Below are 27338 nucleotides of genomic sequence, written 5' to 3'. Positions count from 1 at the left end.
CACAGCAGAGCTAAAGATCACTAACCAGAGATCAAAGCTTTACAGCACTAAATGACACACAACCAAGGCAGTAGCCTCATTTCCAAATATTTTAATTTGTAATTAGTGTATGCTTCAAAGACACCTGTTTTTCAGTTAGTACAACCTTATCCTTTATGTTATCCTTCCTATTCCAATATTTACTGGCATGGGAAAAATTTATTAAAATATTACAGGTAAATTATAGGGAGTTATTTCAAGACAACATTAATCTTCTCCACTGGTTGAATATACATTCTTTTTACCCTTACTAATAAGAGCTTCTAGCAACCATAAAATACATTTTAATCCTAACATTTCCTTTCATCATCTTTTGTTCTAATAACTAGATCACAGTGTCTGGCAAGACAGATTAATAGAACAGAAGGATTGCTTCCCAGATTTGCAGGCCATAAATGAGGAGTTCCACAACAGAGAGAACTCTGGCACCAAAAATGAAAGCAATAGAAAAAAAATCTTTTCCAGTCATTTAAGCCAAATGATACCAACCCTGGCCTACTTAGTTTTCCAGCCAACTTAGTGATGGCAACCACTTCAACTGCAGCTTCAGCTCTTACAGCTATTCAGACCATCACACAAAGTCTCAGATGGAGGGGCAGGACTGACTGACACAGGCCAAACAAGGACCAAAAATGCATCTCCCAATACTAGAAAATTACTACATTCCAGTACATGTAATGGACACCACTGTTTTCAAATAAGATTTAAAAGGAGCAGTTCAGGGATATACAATATATAACTGACATGAACAAGATTATTCAAAAAACCATGTATCTGTATACTAAAAAAATTTTTAAAGCAAATTTTTAAGTTCAAGATGCAAATTTAGCTAGTTTGCAAATGCAAGTTAAATTTAAAACTTAATACAAACTAAAACACAATGTCCATTTCTCAAATACAAGAAAAAAACCCAAATATTCCCCAAATAAGAGAACAGAAAATAAGCTGTAAGAAAACTCAAGTCTGTTTTCATTTTCCTTAAAGTACATCCTATTTGCACAGCAGGCAGTTATTCAGAACTAGAAACAATTATTATAAAGAAGATGATACACAATATGAAGAATTTTAAAATGTTTTATGAGAAGCAGTTAGGTAGCTACACCATTTATCTGTAAGGCAGAAAAAAATGGGGAGGTGGCGGGGGAAGCTCAATTTATTTTCCAAATCAGCAAGCTAGCAGGAATGACCCCTCCCTTTACTTGTATTAAAAACTAAAGCAACTCCAGAATCAATAAAGTTACACAGGCTTTACAGAGATGTAAATAAAAGCAGAAGTTAGCATAAATGATTTGCTTAATCATTCAGAAATAACAAGGAATCAGAGATTATGAGAAATCAGGAGAAGCTGAAACTCACTCAGCTCAAAAATTACTACACAACGTACCATTACAATTGCTTACTGTTACTTAATTTGGTGTGGTTCTTATAAAAAATTCCAGCTAAATATGGCTTGCTATCTGTTAAATTAATCAAGATTCAGAAAACCTTTTTTTCCTTCTAAATGTATTGTTGATTTGTGTCAGGAACTTTCTCAATAAGTCCATCCTATAGAATCAGACAGTGTATTAACACATTTTCTCCCAAGGTGAGAAAACAGATTAAGGTTATGACCAAAATGACAGGCCTGTGGCTTCCTTGAATACTTTAATAGAGTCAACAAATCAACAGTGGCCACTGATGACAACAGAGGAAAGAAGACAATAGGTGGAGGGAGGGGAATTAGTGATGCTACTATAATGGTGTAATCAGAAACTTGAGCATAAAAATCTTTTTCACCTTCAACCTGTCTTAATGTGCTCTTTTTACTTGCTCGTATAAAGACATACAGCATATTTACCACTGGGGGACATGTGGGTTCATGTATTTCCTCTGCAAAAGCAGGTGAGAAACAGTTAATAAAGCAAGAGTAAAGGGCTTTTGCATATCAAAGAGAGGAGATGCACACAGGTATGTATTTCAGTATTTTCTTGCATAATTGCAAATCTTGCTGAAGATGCAATTACAAAGGCTTCCACACAGCTTTAATATTTCATAAATGATTTTTCTGTGAAGAGTAAAGGTCAGTGATATGGACTAAGCAAAAGAATTTTGGGGGAAAAACCAGGATGAAACCACTAGCATGAATCCAGGCTTACTTTCAGCTGTCATTTAAGCAGAGCTAGTGACCAAAAACCATATTGTAGCATTTCATATATTTTTTTTTTAATCTGAGCACCTATGCATCCCTAAATTGATGAATCAGAAACAGCAGACAACTTTCTGCCACAATTCAACACCTTTCCTCACTGAATAAATTGCAGAATTTACATACCTTGAACATTCATTTTAAAGGATCCTTCCCTAGCCGTCATTTTTGCCTTATTCTCATTTTGCATTATTTGACTAATTTTTACTTCCTCTTTTTTCTCTACTATATTTACATTTAGCTTTAAAAGGAACAACCAAACAAAAAAGAAAAAACAACAGCAAAAAAAACCCCAAACAACGTGATAAATGTAGTGAATACAGGTGGAATCAGATTCTTGCTCCCAAGTATTATTTTTCTCAAACACTAATACAAACAGGGAACAAATCAGGTTAACCTGGAAAGGAGAGGGGCAGGCACTGATCTCTTCTCTGGTGATCAGTGGTAGGGCCCAAGAGAATGGCATGAAGCTGTGTCAGGGGAGATTTGGGCCAGACACTGGGACAAGGTTCATCACCCAGAGGGTGGTTGGGCTCTGGAACAAGATGCCCAGGGAAGCGGTCACAGCCCAAGCCTGACAAAGTTCAACAAGTGTTTGGACAATGCTCTCAGGCACTCTTGGGGCTGATGCTATGCAGGGCCAAGAGCTGGACTTCTATGATCTGTGTGGGTCTCTTCCAACTCAGGATATTCTACGGTTCTATGACCCCAAGATCCCAAAACTCTTCTACTCTTCCCAAACCTTCAGGTAATATATCACCCACCTTATGACTGCTCCAAAACTAAAGAGGTTCCCACAGTTTAACCTCTGCAGATGCACTCTTAGCCATCTTCTACTCCACACATTACTCACCAGCACTAGTACAGAGCCTGCTCCTACAGTCCCATATGGCTTAGCCATCCTTACAAAGTACAAAATGAAGCCTAGCCCAAATGTAAAACCTTAGCTGAATGGATAAGTCAAGAATAAGAACTATCACTGTGATGACATTATTGCTAGAGATGTTTGGGCAGATGTTTTACATACATCAAAGTCTCCTGTGGACTTTTTTTTATTTTCCCTCTCTCAGAGATAAAGCTTACAACCTTTAAAATAAAAAGAGTTCATTTTTAGTGTTTTGTGCTTTGCATTTAAATTTTTTTTAATCTGGAATGAAAATTGAGACAACAGAGGGAACTTGGCAGATCTAAGGCTTGGCAAGAGATAATGAATTTATGTAGCAAACATATGAGAACAAGGATATGTCAGGAGGAATTTGTCTATGAACTTGTTCTCAAACAGACCAGCAAAGACACTAATAACTATGTTAATAGGGATGGGGGTTTGGGGGAGGGAGGGCTGTGGAAACTAAAGAATAATATCCAAGAGGACAAGCCAGCTCAGACAATTTATCTGCATAACACTTGACAGACAAATGGCACCTTCTGCACCAGCAAAAGAACTGCCTGACGAGTTTGCCAGTGAAGCTGGTGCTGCTCCAGCTATAACCCTGTCACAATTTCAAATCTTCAGTCCGTTTTTAGTTTGTTTGCCCAACAGCAAATGCAAAAGCTATAAACAAAATAAAATCAATTTTATCTGCTCTTATTAAATTATTTGCTCACATTTCTAAATTCCTCTCCTTCCACATTCAAATACTATACTAGCTTCACATGGAAAAAATGTAGGTTTTGAGCTGTAAGAACTCCATGTCCCCAGGCAAACCCAAATTCATCCCTCTGTATTTCAGACCTTGGAAGCAACTTAGCTGCAAGTCTGAAGGAAAAGAACAGAAGGTGATAGAGGCAAGGTGCAACCCTGGCTACTATGGAGGTTTCAATGTGATGTTTTTCACACATATTTAGTTCTCAGGACAAACAGCATTTTACAGGAAGGAAACAAAGAGGGCTCAAAGCTTTTCATTGCCACCACTAACATAAGTAACAACATGGCCTGGGACTTTATTATGATGATTTTCAAAAAAGGATGCTTAAGTTACCATCCATGGTTAGGGGAAATTCCTTCACTTCCAACCACTCTGTCATTTCTAGAAGGAAGATCTGCCAATATAGTTCTAGGCTGTGATTATCTAACTCTTGCCAAAACTACAGAGTCAACTCTGTCCTCTCACCAGAACACATCAGTCTACCTGAAATATGCAACTAGAAACATTTTAATTTAAGTATTTTATTTTGGGTTGATTCATATCAAAATTCAAGGATGCTGCAATCCTATTATTCACTGAGAGGCGGAATTTAAAAAATCTCCCTTTCAGAACCTCCTTAAGCTCTATAGGAAAATCAGCCTTGCCTTTAAGAAGAGAAATTGAATTTGTGAGTGGAAACAATATACGTACAAGGCATTTGGTGTTAAATCACTGATTTTTACTTCAAAAGCAGGATGGTGCTTTAAGCTGACTAGGAACCCACAGAGGGAAATGGTTTGAAATAATTCAAAAGTTTGATTCTTTAATATGTTCCAAATGAAGTTTCAATGCAAGCAAGTTCAGCATAAACAGGATTAACTAAATGAATCAAGGACTGAAACTATTTTAATCCAGACTATTTTAGAACTGTTATGAGAAATTACAAGGAAAGATGCCTTTCTTTGGAAAATTTATAGGGAATGCTAACACACATCAGTATTTGATGACACTGTGCACAATTTTGTCGCAGAATCCAGACAATTTTAACTTTCACTAACATAATAGGGTAAGAACACCTGTGCTGACTATATTTCCCTGCAGGCCAGAAAACTGACAGAATACCAGAAAAACATTCCAAAGAGAATAATGCTTTTTTATCTTTGCTTATACCCTCTACCTCTTCATTTTCTTATCCTCTTCTTGTTAGACTTTGACAGACACTTCTCCAGAAGTTCCCGATAAAATAAAATCTTTCATTAGATAGATTTTGAAATTAAAACTGCCTAAATGGGAAAAAACCACCATTTTTTAAATACCGAAATTGACTCATCACAACATTCTGTCCAGAGATAACAAGTGGAGTGACTAGTACTTCAGCTGTGAGTTTATTTAAATGTAGACATACACATGCAGTATTAGGAAGGCAAAAACAGGATATGAAATAAACATAAGGCATCAGCTCTAAGCTCACTGTCAAGAATATACCAAGGCTTCTAACCACAGAGTTCAGCTGAAGGTAACTATCTGTCAAATGTAATCTGTGCAAGTGAATATGCTTAAGCTGGTGCTATGAATCAACCAAAATTGCTTTGGTCTTATTGACATTCAATTGCAAGAAGTTGCAGCTCATCCAGTCCAATAGACATCTGACAACACCAAGAGTGCTTCAGTGACAGAAAGCTTTAAATATAGATGCAACTATCATCACAATACACATGGAACTAAACTTTATGATCCCTCATACCATCTTCAGAAACAGGGCATCAGTTAAATGCTATAAGACCACATGGTCATCCTCTCTGCCTGTTGCCAATTCCTACAGTTAACAAATCACTGCAATTTAAAAAAGAAAAAAGAGAGAGTACAGATTGACAGAAATAGACCATTCAATCTTCCACTAATGTCCCATTAAATCTCTCCCCAACATCCGCTTCTGCCATTATAATCTTTGTTCACCTTTTGAAAATAAAATGCGAGATCAAAATTTGTTCAAACTGTTTGCATTAGTTAAGGGGCAGATCTTCAGCTACTACAAATTGCCTTCAGCTTCAGCAATGTCCTTTTTCACCTGCCCAGATTCAGACCTCAAATAAGTTAAATTTACTTTCTTCCTCACATCTGTTCTTTGAAACAATATGTCTGATAATGAGTGTATGTGGGAGATTGAACAATAAAGGAACTTGCACAGAGGATCCCAAAAGCAGACACAATTTGTGTCCTAACTTTACACAAAAGAAAGGAATACCACTTGCAACCATGGATGTGTTTGTTTCACTCTCGTCTCTCACAGAAATCCTGCCAGCACAACACAGTGTCTTTTTCTAAAGATTTTCATATTTCCACACCATCTACACCAGTTGTTATATTCTCCCACGCTTTCCCTTCCCAGCTCTGGCTTTCCTTGCCACACAGTGAATTGAAATCATCCCAGATTCACAAACAGATAAAAGAAGTTAGGAAAGAAAAAAATGTCTACTGTATACAGCTTGTAATCATGTTTAAGGGGATGCATAGTGTGGTTTGGGGGAGAAGAGGGGAGAAAGACTCCTGCTCACATTATGAGCACTCTGAACAGTTATGCCCACAGTCTGAGAAATGCAGTGTGAAAAAAACAAGAGACTTGAGGAAGAAACCTCATCAGGGGACCAAAGTGACAGAAGTATCTTAAAACAGAAGGGCTGGAGAAGATAAAGGGACAGCAGAAGAAATGGCAAAGAACAGCGAAGGGGAAGGAAAAAGCATAAGGTCGGGAGGGGCAAGTTGTCTCTTTGCCTTTCCTTCTTTTGCCTCAGGCCCATATCGGCCTTTCCTTTTCTTGACTTAACTGGGATGAATTTTAATTGCAGCCTCTCTACGTGTTTTATACACTATGTACTCTCTACTTGTGTGGAGTGGATTTCCCATTCATCACAGGATTGCAGGCAAAAACCCCAGGAGCATTTTGCTTTCCTTCAAAGTTAGCTTTGCTAAAATCAATAACTTTAGGGCTGCTTCTCCATCTAGCCCATACTCCCACCCCACAACCATTTCAAATTTCATGATTTTTGATCATTTGATTTTGCTTCTTGTCTCCACATACAGAGTTACAGTTACAGCTTTTCCATAACGGTGACAGTATTCTCCGCTGCTTCATTAACAGCATAAAAATAGCAATCTTAGAGCAACAGCAGAAACATGTTCTCATTTGTAGTTTTAACACAGTTCATATCATAACTGATCCCTAACAATCTCTCTCCTTACTGTCTTCTCTTCAATACACCAGCATTCTTCAAATCAAAGTTCTGTTTTTCTTAGGGACCATTGCCTGTCTTAAATACTTTTATGGCCAGGGCTTTTTTTCTGACCACCAGCAAGTCTGGTACAACAGCCAAGAATCACAACTACACTAAACTGTTCTTAGCTTGCACGCAAACCTCTAAACTTAGCTTTTAAAAAATGTAGTTAAAGAAAAAAACTAAAATGGAGGTAGTGAGAACAGGAGTGTTTCCTACTGCAGATAGAGTATTATCCCTCAGCAATATTGTTACATCTCTTTCAGCTTAATATTAGCTCTCCCTTCACTGAAACTGTGTATCTTGGCATTTTAAATCCCCCTTCATTTTCCTGGTTGTCTGTCTTATTCCAATAATATCTTTCTTATCCTTGAAAACATGTCACTCCCATTCAGCAGTCTTATTACATATGCTCCTAGCATTTGTATAAAAGATATTTAGCTTTTCTCTTTGCCCTCCTTTACTTTTCTTTTTCACTATCTCCTACAATGTTAATCCCTTCTCAGTGGGAAATGGTTTTCCTTCAATCCAAGTCTTTCTTGTCGTGCATAGATCCACTAGTTCAGCTCGAATTCCCTGAAGAACAACATAAATTTAAAATAAAAAAAAAAACAAGGGGGGAAGGGTGTAAGGGAAAAGGAAACCTGAAATGCTCCTGAAACAATTAACTTTGTTCAAGATTTAGCCATTTATTAATATAAATTTGACCATAAACAGCAAAATCAAAAAGCAACTGGAACACAAGATTGATCCATAAGGCTTAAAAAGAACTAAGAGCTATTTCTTGAACAAAACCTTCAAGATGCAAAAATGCAAGTGACAGCAAACAGAATGATTGAAAATCAGAAACATACAAATAGTTCATTTTTCATATGGGGTAATTTTAGTAGTATTTTAAAAACTGAGTGATGTAACCCACACTCAATTATCTAATAAACCAGGCTGGAGACAAAGAAAGATCAATGTGAAAAGAGACAGCTTTTGAAATGGACTATATTTTTAAAGAATCAGTATTTTAAAAAGTAAACACCACTTTAGAATCAGCATTGAATCAGAGATTAGCGATCCTTTTGCACAGAGTAATCATTTCAAGTACAGATTGGCAATTTTAGCTTAATCTTTTGTTGGTCCAAAGTTTGAAATCATTTCATTAATATGAAGAAGTATTAAAATGGTTAACTACAGCTATTCCACTTTCTACCCCAGCCAGCACTGCACCAATATCCTTTATAGCCAGGGTCAGTAGAGCTGTATCAATCTGTTACTGATGCCTCAGGACAGAACACATCGGGGCAGGGGAGCGGCAGAGAGAAGCCAAGAGAGCAAAACTGCAAATACAGATTCTGTTAGAAACTGAAGGAATTAACAAATAAGCTTTGCTCAACTACTATTTTAACCATTGATAAATTCGATTCTTTTTACAAGGAAAGCTTTAACAAGTGACACCTGTGCTGTAAACGAGTTCCAAACAAAAAACAATATGAGAGGATCCTAGTCACAAGATCTGAAAATACATGAAGAAAAAATGCTTTCTTGCTGCATAATGATTCTATTTTCCCCAAATCACAGAAGAAATCAGATCCAACATTCGATGATCACTACAGTATCATGAAAGAAGACAAGTATTAAGGATTCAACAAGCTGCTTTTTAGTAGCTAAAACTGTTACACAGACTTGCCACAATTAATTGAAGCAAAAGGTCAGAAAGTACACTTTAGATAATCTCATAACAATGCATATTTTCTCTCTGTCCCCTCCATTTAAAATACAGTAAAACCACTGATTCAGAATTTTCACGAACTACTTGTAATCATGTAAATTAGGGATGAGATGTGGATATCATATGAAATGTCCCTTCTGAATAAAGTCTTCTGCTTCACTAGTCAAAGAATAAGCAGATACCTGCACAAATGAGGGGCGCTGTTACTAATGTACAATTATTAACCTTTTATGACACTATCAGCTACATATTAAATTCTAGTCTTTTAAACTGACTATATCTGAAGATTTTGCACCATTTTACACCACTCAGTACTATGGCTCCTAAGTAATTCCCAAACTTAATGCATGAATACACGGTTCTACAAAACAGAGCTGAACAGCTCTGCTGGGACTGAAAAGTTGAAAATCCATTCCTCTGTCTTTTTTGGGGGATGATTTACATAAGAAGAAAGCAATTATTTCTGCCCTCTGAATGCCTTGCCACAAAAAGTTCCATGTATCCAGTTAAGGGATTTTTGCAAATAAAGTCTCATCTCTTCTTTCAGGGCTTAGTTTCTTTTCATGGTCAAGGAGCCACAAAAGTCTGTCTTTGATTCTTTTCATATTCTTCCCCACAACCTTACTTCAGGCCTTTCCCTCCTCCTCTGTGCCCAGCTTTCTTCCATCCATCACAAAGTCCTTTAGAAATGGTCATTCAACTACTCCTTTGTACTCTAACTCTCCAACACTCTTTTTGATGGCAACTGTAAGCTTCAATTTTCATTTTTTATAATAACTGCTTTTTTCCAGTTACTAAGCATCTTAGCAGCCAAGCTTTGCCAGAGATCCAAACTGTGCTGTTAATTCCACTCAGACCAAAAGGGACTTTGGAGGACAGTGTTTTGGTAGCTTATTATCAGTAGTTTATTATTGGAAAAAGTGAAATGAAATCGTTTATGCATCAGCTCCCTCAACTACATTTTGCTGGAGATGGGCCAGGAAATGACCAGGGGAGGCTACTTACAAAGTTCATAGTGATCTCCTAAGCACTTCAGAGTACAGGCCTTGAATTAAGGCACAGAAAAGCCACGAAGATTACTGAACAGCACAGAGAAGGATGTCAATAAACAGTTTAAGAGGAAGGATAAAGGCCCTTCAAACATAATTAAATGCACTCAGAAGTCCAGCAGAAGAGTGGCAATGCAACCTGTTACATGCATGACTTACAGACAAGAGGTACATACATAAGGCACAAGTAAGTAGTAACCAGAGAAGCTCAGAAAGACAACAGACTTTTTCTTTTGACCAGTCCTGATTCCAAGAACCACTCAAGTCCCATGGGACACGGTCATCAAGCTGGAAAGAAAAAGGCACATACCTCTGAGTACTGAGGATAAATCTTCAAGGGTAAGAATTTCAATGTAAAGAAACAGAAGTTTAAAGTTCTGAAATGTCAGATTAGGAGCAATGTTGATGGTTTATTGTATGCTGCCACTGAATACCACATGATGATTTGCTCAGAAGTGCAACAAGGATGACCCTCACAAGATAGATGGGCCACCTACAATCAGTCAATAGCAAGGTACACCTAAACACCACCTGAAAGAAGAGAAGAGAGGTTTGAGAGGAAAATATTTTGGCTTTTATTCAGGAGGCAGAAGATAAAAAGCCAGTGCCATTCTTTGAAATGCTGCCAGTATCACAAAGGGTCAGACAAGCAAGGCTGCATGACTCTGCACACAAACAGAGCTTGGAAGAAGGGATTTAGGTCAATTCCAAATCGAAACCCTTTTCTAGAACAGATAGAATTAAAGGAGGGTCAGCTGCTCCTATATCCAAATAAAGGCAGTTTATTTGTGTATCAAGATGGGAAAGAAATGAAAAGTTGGGGGAGAAAAGTCAATTATCTAAACCAGAACTGTCTTAACTAAGCATGCACATAGACTGTAAATTATGACAAAATATATAAAACAAAACATATCTGTCTTTAAAATCTACAGCCCAAGATGTTTGAACCTGAATGTCAGGAATAACACAGATCATACCACTGAAAAAGTGTTGCTATGCCTTAAAGAAAGCTCAAATTTTGATAAAGAAAATGAGCTGACTGTATTAAAACATACTCCAGAACCTGGTATTCTAGCCCTTTTCATTAAAAAAAAAAAAAAAAGAAAAAAAAAACCAAAAAAGAGTACCTTCAGATTCAATGGAAGATCAGAAAAGAAGCAGAAACCAAAAAACCCCTCTGACCTATTTTCAGTTAACCCTACACAGAGAAAAGAACAATGCAGAAATTATAGACATGATGCATGAAGAGGGCTTGGATCATTTCTTCTGAGATCCATAAAATCAAGTCTGTACTGGCTGAATTGGTTGGAAAAGCACATGGGTTAATACTGTACACTAGAAAAGGCAACATGACTTTTGTGGAAGGAAATCAAGATCCAATTTGAATTCTTTGAAGTAAAGATGCGTGTGGATAAGAACTGACCAATATAACATACTGGCTTTCTAAGAAGGTTTCAAACTTTAAAACTTGGAAGAGATTAAATGGTCACATTTCACACGGACAGTAGTTTATCACTACCTGCAACAATCTCTGCTACCTAACATTTTGTACAGGCTTGAAAAGTGGTTAGCAAGGTGAAAAAAAGATGGAGTGAATACATGCAGATAATAGAAATCAAAGCTTACTTCAAAGGTGCAAAGGATCTCAAAATTGTTAAGGAACAGGCAGCAAAGTAGCAGACTAAATGTCTTGTTGACCACAAGGTAGCAGACAAGAAAAATATTCTTGTCCATGTAAACACAACACTAAATTCTGAACAGTCACTGCTACAAGTGGTCTTAGAGTTACTATAGAGAGTCCCTCACCAATGAGCAAAAAAAGGAACATTCCTCATAGGGAAATAAATTTTTTCAAAGCCCACAAAACTTTATTGCTTAGAAATTTGTGGTGCAAAGTGTCTGGGATAACAAGTGGAGTTCTGTCCCTTGCATCCTTCATTAACCCCAAAAGTTTCTGAAAATATCAGTGAGGATGAACAAAATGCAGTGGCTTCAATATAAGGAGAAATCTCACTTATGAATGATTTTAACACGTGATAAAGTTCTATAATCAAAATATCAAAAAGCATAAGAATGATAAATAAAAAGAAACTGGCAAAAGAAATCAGCAAAAAAAGAAGTTGGCAGACAGCAGATTTAAAATAAAGAACAATTTCATACAGCCATAATGCCATATGAGGAACTCATTGCCACAAGAGTTCATTGCCAAAATATAAATTATATATATTTTATCTATTATATATATTAATAATTATAATAAATTATTATTATAAACAATAATTTATTATAAATAAATATAAATAATTATTAAATATTATAATTATTATAATAATTATAATTATAAATATGACACATATTCCAATTTGTAAATTAAAAGAAAAATAATTTGACTATTAAACTAAAAACAGGTCAGTTAGTGACTATTCAAGACAGTACAGCTTCAGAACTTCCAAACCCACTGATTTTCAGAAAATAAGTCAATGATATGTCTAAAACAAAGTTGTTCCTACTAATGTAGTCTTCTTTCATACTCCAAGACAGGCTATCTAGACAGCCATCAAACAGAGTCCTTAAATTATGCAAAAATTACAGCATCACTGAGCTAAGGCACTAGAATGAGACACATGGACAAGAGGAGTTCCTCTTCATCTTCCATCCCAGATCCTTTTAATTTCCACACAACCTGGTAAGTTGTTCAGAGCTAGGAAATATTTTTTGCTTCCAGAAGAAAATGATACATGTGAAATCTTACAAGATTCCCCCTCTGGACTGCCACCAGCACACACAGATTTTGTGTTGTACAAGATCTGCACATGTAATTTATGTCACCCTCCATTTGTTGCACACACAGATGTTAACGCAAGATGTAAGACAGAGTTCACACATAAATAATGGAGGTAGCACAAAGGACAACCTGAAAGTTTCACCTTCCATTTCTTGATCAGACTACTGATTTAAATCTGTCTTTAAGCTACAAAAACCTGAACCAAAGGTAGAAATTACTTCTAAAAATAAATAAACACCCAAAACAAACAAACAAACCCAAAAACAAACACAAACCCACAAAAACAAAAGCTCTTCTATTTGGCTGTAGCCATGAAGTTTTTAGATTCGTAAAAAAAAGTTTCAAGTACCTTGTGAAAACATTTACATAAAATCTTATACAGCATAAAGCAGAAAGGACAATTGTTCGGTATCTGTGATCCATCTTTACCAGCAAGGATGTTGCAATCAGTTGCCTGTTTTCTGCTCACACACTGTGCAGCCAAGAACTACCTGCTGGAGGATCTTCTGCCCACATTGCAAATGGTGTGCTCTAAATGGTGATAATCCACTGTACAACTTCAAGCTTGGTCTCCTCAAAAAGGAATCAAATGGAAGAATCTCAATAGTAAAATAAGACTCAAAGTAGGTAGAAGGCAAACCTGGATCAACAAGAACTCTTTCCATACACAAAAGTGACAATGTGGATGCACCCAGCAAGTCTCCTCTTAGTGCAGTGTACCAACAGCTATAAAAAACACAAGGAGACACTTTCAAACTCTTATGGTTTCTCCCCATGCAATTCAAGGGCACACAAAAGTACCTGAGACCTACAGGACAGTAGGTTCTGAGACTGGGGGAAAAATAAGAAGGCAAGTCTTTCTTAATGGAGTGTTTTCATTATTAAAAATACAATTTAATTGGCTGCAATTTATTTTTATATAAGGAAAGAAACTTCTTGCAAAGCAAATTGGAGATTGATGCTTTTCAAATCTTGAAACTCTCTAGACAAATAAGGCATAGCCTCTGTAAAACATTCAATACCACTTCCTCTCAGTACTGGCCACACAAAGGCTTAATTCCATTCCTACCATATATAACAGAGTCTGGGCAGATTTCAGTGGTATTTGCAACTGCAATTACAGAATAAATTTGCAATTTCCAGAAGCGGAATCGAGATGGCATTGACAAAACCTGTATTTTTGGCGTTCTCTGAAATTAAAATCTTAGCCCAGGCAAAGTTCCTTGCCTTGTGTTCCGAGGCAGCTGTTAGACTGCAAATTTAAATCTGCAAATATATTCAAACTCATACTCAGGCAAGAAAATAAGCAGTTTAAGAGACAGTGTGAGCAGAATCAATCATCTGGGAAATACGCTGCTTTCTCAAGAAGCTGAAGTTACAGCAGAGCTTTCAAATGTACACAGTCAGCATGGTAATACCCACAGAGCACGAGGAGAAGAGGCAAGAACCATAGTAGGACCTCTGGATGCAGGAAAAACCAAAGAAGTTTTACTGCTATCAAAGAACACAGAGGCTGCATGTCCAGCAGCAGTACCTGAATGGCCTACAACAGTAGCAGAATAGATGCTGAAGCAGCTCCATGCTCATTGTGTCTGTGAACAGCTCTTTAAACACACACTCAAATACATGACAGACTGTAATGTGTGTTTTATTTCCACTGTCTGGCAGGAGCAGAGCATGAGCCATATGGATAGACTGCATCCTCACAAATATTTTCAACACACAATTGCAATTAATAGACAAGAAGCTCCCAAATGCAGAATTAATGCAAACTCTCCACTCCCTTCTTGGACCTGACAAACTACTCTTAATAGATAGTAAGTGATGACTTCAAAGAGGAGATCAAAGCAGTTTGTTAAATCAAAATGCTTTCTTGTTTTCTTGTGTCCTTATTAAAATTAGGGACCATACAGTTTAGAATACCCTGTATTTACTAAGACATACATAGGGAGTGTATAGAATAAATATTTGCCTCCCTGCTTTTAAGTCTCAGGTTCTTTGCTTATAAAATAAACTGTAAAGTATTCAAAAACTTGTGCAGAAAATAAAAGGATTTTACAAATTGGAAAGGACAAGTTTTCTCTTGATAGTCAAACAGTTATGATGTAAAGCGGTCTCATTAAATCATAAGTACTTTAACCTTTTCTTGAAAGAACTGGAAGATTTAAAGATTTATAAAGAAATTTTGCCTAAACTAGGAAATGACTCATATTTGACATGTATTGAAATGATAATGCTGATTTCAATAGGCACTCTAAGAGCATTTTCCTCCCAGGAGAGTAATTCAGTCACGGTTACCTCTCTGCATTTAGATTTTAAACTTACTTTCCAAAGCTTTTAATGTGCTATAGTCTGCCAAAACATGGCAGAGTTACATAGATATGATCAGGCAAAATAAAGGCTAGCAAAAAGACCATTTTTATAATTTCAGACACTAAATATAAAACAAAAACATCAATCTGACAAGTTCTCAAAGAATCTCCTCGTTTCAGTAGCCTCGTCTGTATCTGCAAATTCATGTTTAAACTCCGCTCTTCTTAATTGGTTAAATAAATTCAAAAGTATCAAAGGGAAAGTAAAAGACTCTTAACACTGAAACTGAAAAATAAAATACACAATGGTGCTGCTGTTAGTAAGTGTAATAAATCTGATACTGGTTTCACTTTGTAGAGATAATATGGTACACAACTGACCTTAATTATGCTCAATTTTTTAATTCTTTAGAAGTTAAGATTTTAAGATGCCAATTTTTCTAATGTTTCACTTCAGTGCATATCAGATTCTTTTAAGTTACGGCTATATATATCTTTTACTCCAGTTTGTACCTTCAGAGTTTTTGCTAACATACACCTAAAACTATATCCCTAAAAACATAATTAAATCAAGATCAAACACACAGTAGGAACCTAAAACTTTCAGAAGCCTGAAAGACTTGATCCTCACCAACTGGAAACAACTAGAACAGTAGAAAATTTTGTAGAGGAGTTTCAAGTTCACTACTTTGCCCTTTGTAATAGCAATTTTATTCCAAGCCACTTCCCTCAGTCTTTTTGGTCATGCCATTCTTCCTGTACAACATCTTACTGTCTCCTTTCTGATTATGTCTATTACCAGCTGCTATGATAGGAATTCTTAGTATTTCTGCTAAGATCATTAACAAAAATAAAACACAAGGCTGGCCCAAAGACTAATTCTCAAATAATTCAATTGGTTTTGTGCCTGCCCCCTCCCCAGGATTATCAGCAAGTTCCTCTGAGCAGTATCTATTGCAATCCTTCCCATGAGCATTCCCTTTGACCCTACAACTTCTCATAGGTTGTCACATCAATGCTAAACTCAACTCCAGATAGACGAAATCTGACACATTTACTTTGCCTGAAAATCAGCTTTCTCATCAAAAAAAAAGCTAAGAGGCTAGACAGTGATGAGCTATCTATAGGAAATCCACACTGCATTTTATCCCATTTTTCATTTAGCTCCACATCTTCATCTATTTCTTCAAAGATCTTTTCTAAATCCTCATACGGCACTGTGTCAAGACCAAGACATAATGCGTCAGCATTACCAAGATCCTTTTTCCTTCCTCTGTGGCTGGGGTGGAGGTAAATTTTTTCACAACACCCCATGCTGCATTTCAAATCTAGGGGTAAAACAGCATTGATAACACATCAGTATTTTAGTTGTTGCCAAAGAGAGCTTGCCCAATGTCAAGCCCTTCTCTTTTCCCAGTTGAACTCCTCATCCCACCTCAGCAGTAAGCCAGGGCTGGAACAAGAAACTGGGCAGGGGGATAGCTAGGACAAAAATATATTTCTTACTCTATAGCCTCACGCTCAGCAATAAAAACTAGGGTAGAAGAAGAAATGTGAGGAGATAGGAATTTTACTTCCAAGATGGCCTGCTGCTAAGAAATTGGTTGGGCAGCGGTCTGCTTGTGGGAAGTGGGGAGTGATTGCCTTTATATCATTTGCTCCTCTCCCAGTCCCTTTCTTTAATGAGTTTTTTTAACTTTTGCTATTTCTGTTGTCTCCCCTGTTCCACTGGCAGGGGTGAGGAGGGCCCAGGTGCTTGGCTGCTGGTTGGCATCAACATGACACCTTTCCCAAACAGAAGCATTATAGCTCCATCTCTGACTGGTAGCTTTGCATAGAATGTCTCTTTGTCAAAGGATTTTGTGTGCCAGTTCTTCCAGAATTTCTGGACAAAGACCATCTGTTTGCAGCAGCATGCACACAATCAGCTTGCATATTCATGTTTCTACTCTTTATGATCACTTTTGTTTCCATACATTAATTCGACTACCCTGATTGGTTTTGCTCTGTGACTCCTGAAAACAGAACCAAGGTATTTATTTATTCTGGGGACCTTACTCAAATCATCCTTAATCTCAAGCACACTCTTGACTGTACTCAGGTCATGCCTTCTTACACAAAAAAAATTGTAAGAATTTTTTACCATTTGACAGTCTAATTAATATCAACCACTTTCTAGTTTTACTTCTATCCTACACAGCATTCTCTGTGAAGCCACATCCCCATTCCCCAGTTCTCACACACTTTGCCCTCTCTAACTGCCGGGGTACTTATTCACACAGACAAGCCTGGGCAGTACATAACCATATTTTTTTCCTTTAAGGGCAAAAATTTCTCTTAATTCTATTTTATCAATTTTAAAAAACTTCCAAGCTTTTTTTCCATTCAATCTCCAGACTCCAAAATTTACCTTGTTTCATAAAAATAGTTGTATGTGTTTGTTCTCTTTGAAACCCAAAAGTGTTCCTAGAGAACCAAAGAACTGTTTATTCTTCTGTTTCATCTGACTCTAGTTATGAATACTCAACATTATTCTTGAGACCTACACCTCTGATAACGCCCTCATTACTTAACAAAGCTGGTATATCCAGACTTTCTGCTTCAGCAACTACTCAATGAAGAAACTCTTCATGCAGAACACACAGGAATGTTTGGGCCCTGCTCCTGTTAGCAGAACTTAAATTTTCCAGCCATAAACTGGAAAATAAGTCTCTGCAATGACACAGTTCTTAGCAGTAGTTCCCTCTAACAGATTACATATCTATATACAAACCCAAGGATTTAAATTCCTAGATTACCTCAGTAGAATTAATTTACTAGCCTTCTCTTCCCTTAGAATTATTTTATTCCAAAGAAATTATTTTCAGTCTCTGCTATCCTTTCTTCTTTGCTTCCCTCTTATCATTTAATTACTATTCGGTGCTATTCCACCATTTAGCTTTAATTTTTATCATTCCTGAATAGGCATATGCTCTTACACCTGAATTCCAAACATATCTGCCATCCCACCATGATTTTTCTCTCTCTAAATTCAGTTTCACATCTGTAACCAATACTTCACACTCCTTTGTCATGGTGTCTGTTGCCTAGCATCTGGGTGTAGGAGACACAGACACTTCCAGCTGGAAGTTACTTCGCATATTTTTGTATGGTCTTGCTCGTGTTGTCATTGTCCATTATGAGAAAAAAAAAGAAAAAATGCTTTTGGCCTCCTGCTAAAAAACAAACAAACAAACCAACCTTTGCCTAAAGTTTGACAGCCAGGCCAAGGGCTAAATGGATCAGGCTGCAGCCACTATCATCTTTAATGGCAAGCTGCATCCTACAATAGCACCAAGCACAGGAAGGCTCTACCCGAGCTCAGAAACTTTGAAAAGGCATTAAGCCTGCAGTTTCTTTAAGGGTCTAGAAGCTATATTTCTTTTCTCCTGCTATGAATTGAACAACTATCTACAGAGAAACAAAGGACCAAATTCCACAGGGTGCTTCACATTCCTTTGTAATGCAGTTCAAGATCTGTGTGTGTATTTAACCAGCCCTTTCACTTTCACTTGGCTGGGCCAGGCTTTAGCAGCTTCTGAGGTACAAAATGCGGCTGACAGCAACAGCAGTAATATAGCACCCTTGGAGTGCTTGAAGTGTAAAGTTCATTAGTTCTACCTTAAGGTCACTCTTTTAATCCAACAGCCAAAATCTTATTCACACTACCATGCTGTTATCCTGGAAAAAAGAAAACTGCAAAAAAATCAAGACGTCAGCTTAGATACTTCTTACAAGTGACAAGATCAGCACTACAAATCCAAATCACAGTCAATACCTTTTAGCAAGTTTCAAGAAAGCAGCAAAACTATTCTTGATTGTGCTGTAGACCAAATGAAATTTAATAGAACGGATAAAGAAAATGAAGGAAGGAAAAGATAAACATTTCAATACCCAATAATTGTGCTTTATAATTATTAGTTGAACTTGGCTCACAAATAGAATTTACTAAGGTGTCTGTTGGGAATTACAAGACATGCAAATAATTGAATTTTAATTTCTTCTGTGTTTGTTTACTGATTTTTGTACATACAGTTTAAATTTTAACAAACTCCATTTTGCTTTATCCTCGGTGGATATTTGTACACTTATTAAAAAGTTATGTCAACAGAAGACTTTTAGAACACAGGGATTGTGCTCTAACAACTCTGAATCATATTTCTAAAATAAGAGGTAATAGCTCTGTAACTTACTAGCTTGACTGATTCAACATAAACTCACATTTGCTCATGTGCACTTTTACTTGCTTAAGAAGTTTTTAAAATTAAATGGAACAGAACTCCATAAGGTAAGTACATTAGTATGTATACATGAGAATGGCATTCCCTTCTATAGGAAATAATCTGAGACCCAAGACTAATCAGTAATGTTACATATAAGTATCTAAAATATTAATACAAGGTCTTCTTCACCTCACTTACTCATGTTTTTAAAGGTGAGATTTTTTGGTTTTGTACAGTCTGCTTGTTCAAAAGAATCGGCACAGCATTTCTTTCCAGTCCTAAATTAGCAATTGCCTCAAAAGGAGCTTCCAAATTAAGATCCTTAGCTACGAGACTCAAGAGTTATCATTTACATCCCCCAATTTATTCTTTTATATTTATACAGTTATACTACTCACACAAAAATGTTGTATTTCAACAAATATTAAATCATTTTTATTTTACTTACCTGCACACTAAGATGAATCCATTTCTTCACAAGAATTCTCCCCAGTGTCATTACTTTTATTGGTGGCTGCAAACCATTTACTGTGCGATAATAAAACATGGTCTCTTTCTCAGAGATTGTGAGTTTGAACACAGTCTGCCCATCAACAGCCTTTTCTACCACACACCTTGGGAAATAACCAAGAAAAACAACATAAGGTCAGAGGCACACACATATACACATCCTTGCCAAGGTGCTATCCTGTAAAATGATGCTAACCAGAATGTATTAAAATAAACATTAAAAATACAGCTCTTGAGAAGATGTTCAGTGACAGTTAAAGTCACAAGATGTACTAAGTGTAAAAGAACTTTAGCAAAGATATTTTCTGTCTCAATCTCTGAGGGTTTTGGGCTGTGTTGGGGTTTTGGTTGGTTGTTTTTTGTGTTTTGCTTTGTTTATTGAGTGCTGGCAGCCCCAGCTCATTGGGGATGAAAGAGAGGTCCAGTTTGACTCCTCTCTTAAAGGTTCCATGACAGAAACCACAGTGGCTGTGCAAGTCTCTGCCCCACCTTTCATACAAAGCTGTGCAACTTAGTACATCCCGTGGAGGCACTTCCATTTTCCTTAGTCTAACAAGGCAAACGCAATATAACCACAAAAAGCAGTACAAATAAAATGCTTTGTTATTAAGTCTTCCATCTTTCCACCCAATCTGCATAGGTAAGGCAACCCTAACACCAGCTTACACTACACTATCCCCTTTGCAGTGTCTTTCTTTAACCTAAGAAACTAGAGCAAGGCAATGAGGATATCCAGACACTTATTAGGAATTTTTTTCCCCAAAAAGAAGTCACATCAATAGCAAATACAATAATGTCATATAAGGTACAGAGAATACAATCCATAGCAAATTATTTTGCATTTCAAGCTGCTGAAATGTTTTTGCCAATCCAATAACCACGATGTCAAGAGTCCTGAGAAAGCACAGGCTCCATATGCTTGTGTAAAAACTTTATATTTTATTAAAGCTATCATAAATACAAAAAAAATTATAAAGTTCTATGCTTCCCGCTTGAGCTGATTGAAAAACACATTTCTCAATGTACTGACCCATGAAAAGTCAAATATTTTAACAGTTACATCAGACTAAATTAGTGCATTAAGTCACAAGAGGGAAGCATATAAAATTTTTATGAGCTTAGTATTTACTTACCCATATTTCAGAGAAAAAAAAATGAAACCAGAGAACCCTTACCTACTGATGTCTTCATCTACTCTGCATTTATAAAAGAAAACTATCCAAAAGGCTGTTCCTTGATACTGCCACTAGTCACTAATTCACCTTTAAATCCTAGGAAAAATTAATTCCTCCTGTTACTATTCTAGCCTGCTGGAATGTTGTCAATGAAACACCTTGCAAAATGAAGACTTCTGTTTTCCCAACGTTACTAAAACCATGCTTCTTAATAAATTGTCCACTGGTCTTTTCAATATTTTGTTTGCTTGTAAACATGCTAGTTTTGTTAGATAATAAATGTGAAGGAAGGCTCAGCTAAGTAGCAAAATATTTAGGAACTGGATTTACCCAGTTCCTGGATAAACAATAATTGGATAATCCAGGGTTTTGTTTATTTTACTTATCTAAAACAAACATCCCCACATTGTTTTTATCCCCAAAGGTGTCATGACTTTAAGAAGGGAAGCGACCTTGATGTACATCACTTTGAAAACTGAAAGAACAAATGTGAATTGTGACTTACTAGTAAAAGAGGAAAATCGAGAGGGAAAAGAGAAGAGAGGGAAGGAAAAAGAAAAAAGAAAAAAATCCAAACTAGTTCTATCATAGGTGAAATAGTAAGAGGCATTACTTCTGACTCTGAGCTTGATTTTCCATTTCAGCCATGATTACAGAGAGAAGCCACTTTTCTTTGTGAAGTCTTCAACTTCTGGTAACCTGCAGTCCCAGAGCCAATACCTGACTACATACATCTCAGTGGTGGGGTTGGAGGGAATAAAAAGCCAATAACACAAATCCACTAAGTCAGCTTTCAAAGAGAAAAATATTCTAGAGAATCTAACATGGCTGCACTGGCGCTGCCCACACATCAACTGGAGTAAATGGGAACACCTGCACTGGTTCAAAATCAGATGCCCCTTTCAGTCTAATTCCTAACATAAAACATCTGAATTGATAATAAGTAGTACCATATGGTTTTAGTCCCTTAGATAAATAAAGTTTAAATCATCTATGTGCTACTCACTTCACAATCAGGCCATTCCTGCTGATCCTTTTGCTTGTACAAGATCTCAGCTCACTTCTTGACACCACCAATATCTTCTGGGCATCTGAACTTGCTCCAGCTCACACTACATTGATACAAGCTGCCTGTAATGGTTACTCACATATGCAAAGTTTGTACCCATATTCTTGTCCCATTCCATTGTGAAGGGCTATCATCATGCACAGTTTCCTACGCTGTGGTAATGCTTACCTACAGGCTACACACAGGCTTACTGAAGGCAATTGTACTAACTGATGAGTACACACAGCAAGAGAGGAAGCATGAGGCTAGAATGCAACTCAGGGGCAAGAGCTCTGACCACTTACTGCCTAAAGGGAAAGAAAATTTAAAGACTGGAGTACAAATGTCAATGCTTTCTCACTCTTGATTTTCTTCAATATGTCCAATATGCAGTGACTTGAAAGCATGCCTACAAATATCTCTACTAAACATCTTAGAAGAACATCAGGGCTTCAAATAAATCTGTAACATGACCTGATTCTCCACTCTCTGTGTCAAAGTGTATTGTCTCCTAGATTCACATAAGAAAACTTGGTATATGAAACTGACAAAGAAAATTCTTGGTGTCTCTGCTTATGTGCAATCTTTAAAGGGCCTTCAGACTTGGATCCTCACATCACTCTCTCATTTCAGCCAGCACAGTAACTTCTCACAAAAATCCCGCTATTCTCCTACACAGGTACATGCCTAACAGAATGTCACAGGATATAATGGGATACTGTACAGCAACACTCCTAGCTTCTTTCCTAAGCACACACTCTCACAGACAGACCATACAAAATTCAGCACAAAAGCACATTAGTATGGCATGTCCAAAACACAGGGGTCTGCTGTACTTGATGTAAGAGCACTTTGCCAGAAAAAAAAACCACCTTGTTAAACTTTCAATCATTCTTCTGGCAAAATGAGCAGCTCGTTCTGGCTGATCTTCCTAATGCTTTGTGGGAAAACAAAGATTTGTTAGAATGCATCCCACTTCTGTGAGGCTCCTCTGCTGTGATAATGGGGTTTAAAAGGTCTCACAAATGACATGTAACAGGGACAATTCCCCACCAGGGACTTCAAAATGTAGGACATCCAGTAAGTCAAACTTCATCTGCCAACCTGAAGGACTCACTAAAGCAATATAAGAAAAGGGAAAGCATCTTAGTCTGCTGGTAATTATTCTCTTTTGTAAGATGCCTTCTGAGTCAAGCTTCAATGGCTATTCATGCGCAACAACTGCTCCACCACAACTGGAGTTCAGTTTTCCTTTCATGAAAAGAGAAAAATTAACACAATTCTTTCTGTGTCAATAAACAAAAGCACCTGGACAGTGGCATATCATCCTGACCACTGGAATAACTGCTGTCCATCTTCAGTTTTCAGGACTGGGCTTTACCATTGTCTTTCTTACATGTTGAACAGCAGCAAATCTCACAAGGCATAAGAATGAAGTGATCTATTACAAAAATTGAATAAAAACATTTAAATTTTAAAGCGATCTATAAAACCCGCTGAACAGGAATATGTACACTGTGTAGTTATTAACACAGCAGCAATTGGAAGGTAATCTTTTGCACTAGTCCATGGCTTATCAGTCATCACTAGAGTATGGTTTCTTCACAGCACTTAATCATTTGAAACTAAGGACATAACATTTCATTGTTTTAGGCTCCATGCATCAAAGCCTATCCCATTGACAAAAGACTTTCACAGATCTCACTCACATTGCTGCAACAGCTTGCTTGGAAATTAGCAGGAGATGCTTCTGCTTCAAGTTAGGCATGTGCTTTGATGAAGGAAACTCCGATGAGCCCACACGTATGTGGACAGGAATTCATGGCATGGGAACACACCAGAAATGGACTCTCTGACATTCAAGATTCAACCATTATATAGAAAACTACAGGCCAAAGCTCCAGGGATGCCTGTATACATACCACCAGCTGAAATTATTTAACTTCAGCTCAGAAGTCCCTTTTGCTCTGCAGATTTCATTTATTTCCACTCCATAACCACAAATTCTACAGTTAGGTCAAGTTTTTTAAGGTAATTATTACTGCATAAAACATACTATAACTTTACATTATCATTTTCAATATTTCTATTTTTTCTGATGACTTTGCTACCCTTAGACAAGTGACAATTTCACATCAGCATGCAAAATAAGTATCAAGAACACCTCAACAAAGCAGATCACTAGCTACATTCTAAGAATACATTCTAAAATCATTCGTGGCATGTTGTCCAAAGGAACAAACTACACTCCTAGTGCTTTATGTTAAAGAGACCTACACAATGAAGGTATGAAAGAGTAGGAGGCTCTGCAGTTTGTGCTAGATGACTGAACTTTTTTTGCAGGATCTGAGATGCATTTTTCAAAAAGCAGGTTTTTCATTATAGTAAGGCCCAGTCAAGCTGAAAGGTCACTTTTAACAGCAGTATTTCCTGAAAATGCAACATGTAAGCAAACAGGAGAGGGAACATGTTTGGCCACCACTATTTTGTGAGCACCTAGTGAAATTTCACTAGCAGTTTAAATAGTGGAATCGCTTGTTCAAGCATCAACGCAGTTTGCCAACCAGTTCTCCAGATCCTCCAAGAACACTACGACCTCTTTTCTATATTTTGGTGGCTTTCCATGTTTGTTTGTAAGACAAACTTGCGTTGGAGAAGTCTTAACATCTTAGATAATTTTTTTTCCATCATGAAAGCAGCAACCGCACAACCCTGTGACAATGTAATTTTCTAGCAGCTTTTAGAAGGAATGTGAATTGGAAACACAAATTTCTCTTTTTGAGAAAAGACATGCACATTATGTACGAATAGTTCCAAACACTGAAAGCCATTGGACAATCATCTGAGTCAATGCCATGAAACTGAAGCCAATTGTCTTGACATCTGGGAAGACCCCAACCTAAATACGGCTCTGTAAACGTCACAGTTTCCCACCACGCCTTTTAAAAGTTTAAAGAGCTTGCTAATAATGACTGTGACTGCAATGATCAATTTTTTTAAGAGCACCAGGAAAGTAAACACCTTCAATACTACTTACATTACACCTTCTTGCTCAGGTTTCAACCATACAGTTAACGTAAATGAAGCTCCAAGCCTTGGAAGACGGGGAGTAGAGAAGCAATCCTTGTGATTATGAAAAATAAAACTGGAAGCATTGCTGGAGGACCCTGGATGCAAGTCCCTCTTGTCCTCTGTTATACAGGTACCAAGGCCTTCTGAAAGAAGTGGTTTGTAGGACGAAGGTGATGACCTATATGGGCATTCCTGAACACAAAACTTCTGAGTGCAGGATATAATACTTTGAACAGCTACTGAGCTATGACAAAAAGTACTTCGGTCTGGCAGCCCACAAGTGGCTTGAGTTGGCACGATTGACACATTCTTGAAAGCTCCCACATTTTCAAGCCTAGGGAAATGTCCCTGAGAGCTGACCAACACAAAGGAGTCATAATAAGTTAAGATTAATGTTTCAATAGCATGAAACAAGAAACGACATCTCAAGGAAAGAGCCCGGCAATTCATGTTTACAAAAAAGCTCCTCCTGATTAAAGCAAACGTAAATAAATAATGATGTCCATGTCGGTAGCAATGTCCTCAGGTGCTGTGCTTTAAGAGTTTATGTAGCATTTCATCCTCAAAACGCCCATGCAAGGACCCAGTCACAAGGGACATCTAACGTCTTCTGGCCAGCGAACCACACGTGGGGATCTGCAAACCACAGAAAACAGACACAGTCCGTAGGAGAAACCTGCTCTTTTGCACCAACACAGGTGATGCCCGGCAAGGGATTTCAAGGGTTCGAATGTTTCCTCCAGACTCCAGCCAGCAGGCCCACCTGCACACCCGTGCCGGTCAGGGCCCAGACACTGCTCCGAGCCAAGGCCATGGGATTAGGCCGGCCAAGGGTGCGCAGGCTCATGGCCGAGCGGAGTTTATCCCGGATCTGTCGCGTCACCTGGCTTTGTGTGTCACAGCAAGGAATACGGGACACGGCAGCAAACCGGGACACGCAACTTGGGCTTCTCAAAGTCTGTGCTTTGGGTTTCGGGCGAGTTGGCCGGACCTCACGCCTACAGCCCCGCGGCGCTTACCTGGGCCTCGCACGGCTCGCTGGCAGCTGCCGTCCCCCCGCGCCATTCCCGAGGGACACCCCGGGGAGCCAGGAGCGCTGTTCCTACCGTCCCCCCATGCCTTACCCCGCCGCCCACCTCACGCCGGCTGCTCCTCTCAGCGCTCGGCAAAGCTGATTAAAACCACGTTCCCCATCTGTCCCGTGTGGAGCTTTTTCTAACAGCGAGCGCCAGCGCCGGGGCGCCCCGGGCCGGGGCAGCGGTGGCAGGGCTGATTTAGCGCTATTGCCCGGCCGGGAGCGGCGCGCAGCCAGCGGGGCCAGCGGAGCCCGGCGCTCCCCGCGGCGACGCCGCCGTCGCCCGGCAACGCCGCGGCCTTCCCCGCCCCGGGCCCCGCCGCGCGTTAAAGCGGCAGCGCCGCGCCCGGGCCGGAGGGAGCGCAGCGCCGGGACAGCGCTGGGACACACTGGGACAGCGCCGGGACAGCGCTGGGACACACCGGGACACACCGGGACAGCGCCGCTCCGCTGCACAGCACCGGGCCGCCGCGCTGGGCTCGCTTTCCACGGGAGCACTGTGCAGCGGAGCAGCGTCCTCAGGCGCGTTTTCCCCGCATCCCGTTCCTCCCTTCGGTAGCGCTCTGCGCAGCGGGCACAAACAAGTGCAAAGGTGCCGTCGGTGAGCTGGGCATGAGCTGCAGAGGGATGTTTACCGTGTTTCTGGACAGAGGAGCACTAATTAATACGTTCCCTGAGGATAGAGGAAGCATCTATAAATTTTATCTGTACTATGGAAGTTGCATGAGCTGCAACCTGGCTGGTATATTTCCCTACAGTTTTGTTGCTATTGCCTCCAGTAACTTGTCACCTTAGCATATTTTGACTTTTACTGGCTACATAGCGACAAAATTCTTTGGCAGCTTATACAACTGCTAAGAAATCATCGTCTGTCATAACTCTTAATGCGTTTTAACAAGCCCTTCATCCCATATCAGACAAGCTCCTTGACCATTCCTGGAACATCTCTGCTTTAATACAGATCTTTTTCCTAAAGTCATAAAAGATAAATAGTAATTCCTGCTGAAGTGTTATCAGTCATTTTGCAGTGTTTTCATGTTCTGGTAGTCATTCAGCATCGTAGCTCCGTTGTCAGAATTACATGCCCTAAAGTATTCAAATGTAAAGAACTTTGTTTACCACAGAAGGGCTGGGGGGAAAACATTTGTCTGAGGCACAGTGCAAGAGCTCAGCCCATAAAGCATTTCTAGATAAATGCAGTCAGACCAC

The 27338-nt window shown here is 38.5% G+C and overlaps 1 protein-coding gene across 1 annotated transcript in view; it reads right to left on the bottom strand.

Moving 5' to 3' along the window:
- USH2A (usherin) overlaps positions 1-25504 on the bottom strand; it is a 372150-nt gene extending 346646 nt beyond the window's left edge. Inside the window, exons 1-2 of the mRNA XM_058801041.1 lie at positions 25020-25504; positions 19698-19863 (exon numbers count right to left, since the gene is read on the bottom strand). Coding sequence (XP_058657024.1) covers positions 19698-19863; positions 25020-25504 — 651 coding nt within the window. The remainder of the gene's footprint in view (positions 1-19697; positions 19864-25019) is intronic.
- Positions 25505-27338: the final 1834 nt, after the last annotated feature.

The sequence above is a fragment of the Ammospiza caudacuta genome, chromosome 3, assembly GCF_027887145.1.
Source record: "Ammospiza caudacuta isolate bAmmCau1 chromosome 3, bAmmCau1.pri, whole genome shotgun sequence".
NCBI lineage: Eukaryota > Metazoa > Chordata > Aves > Passeriformes > Passerellidae > Ammospiza > Ammospiza caudacuta.
This window is presented reverse-complemented; position numbering and strand designations above follow the sequence as displayed.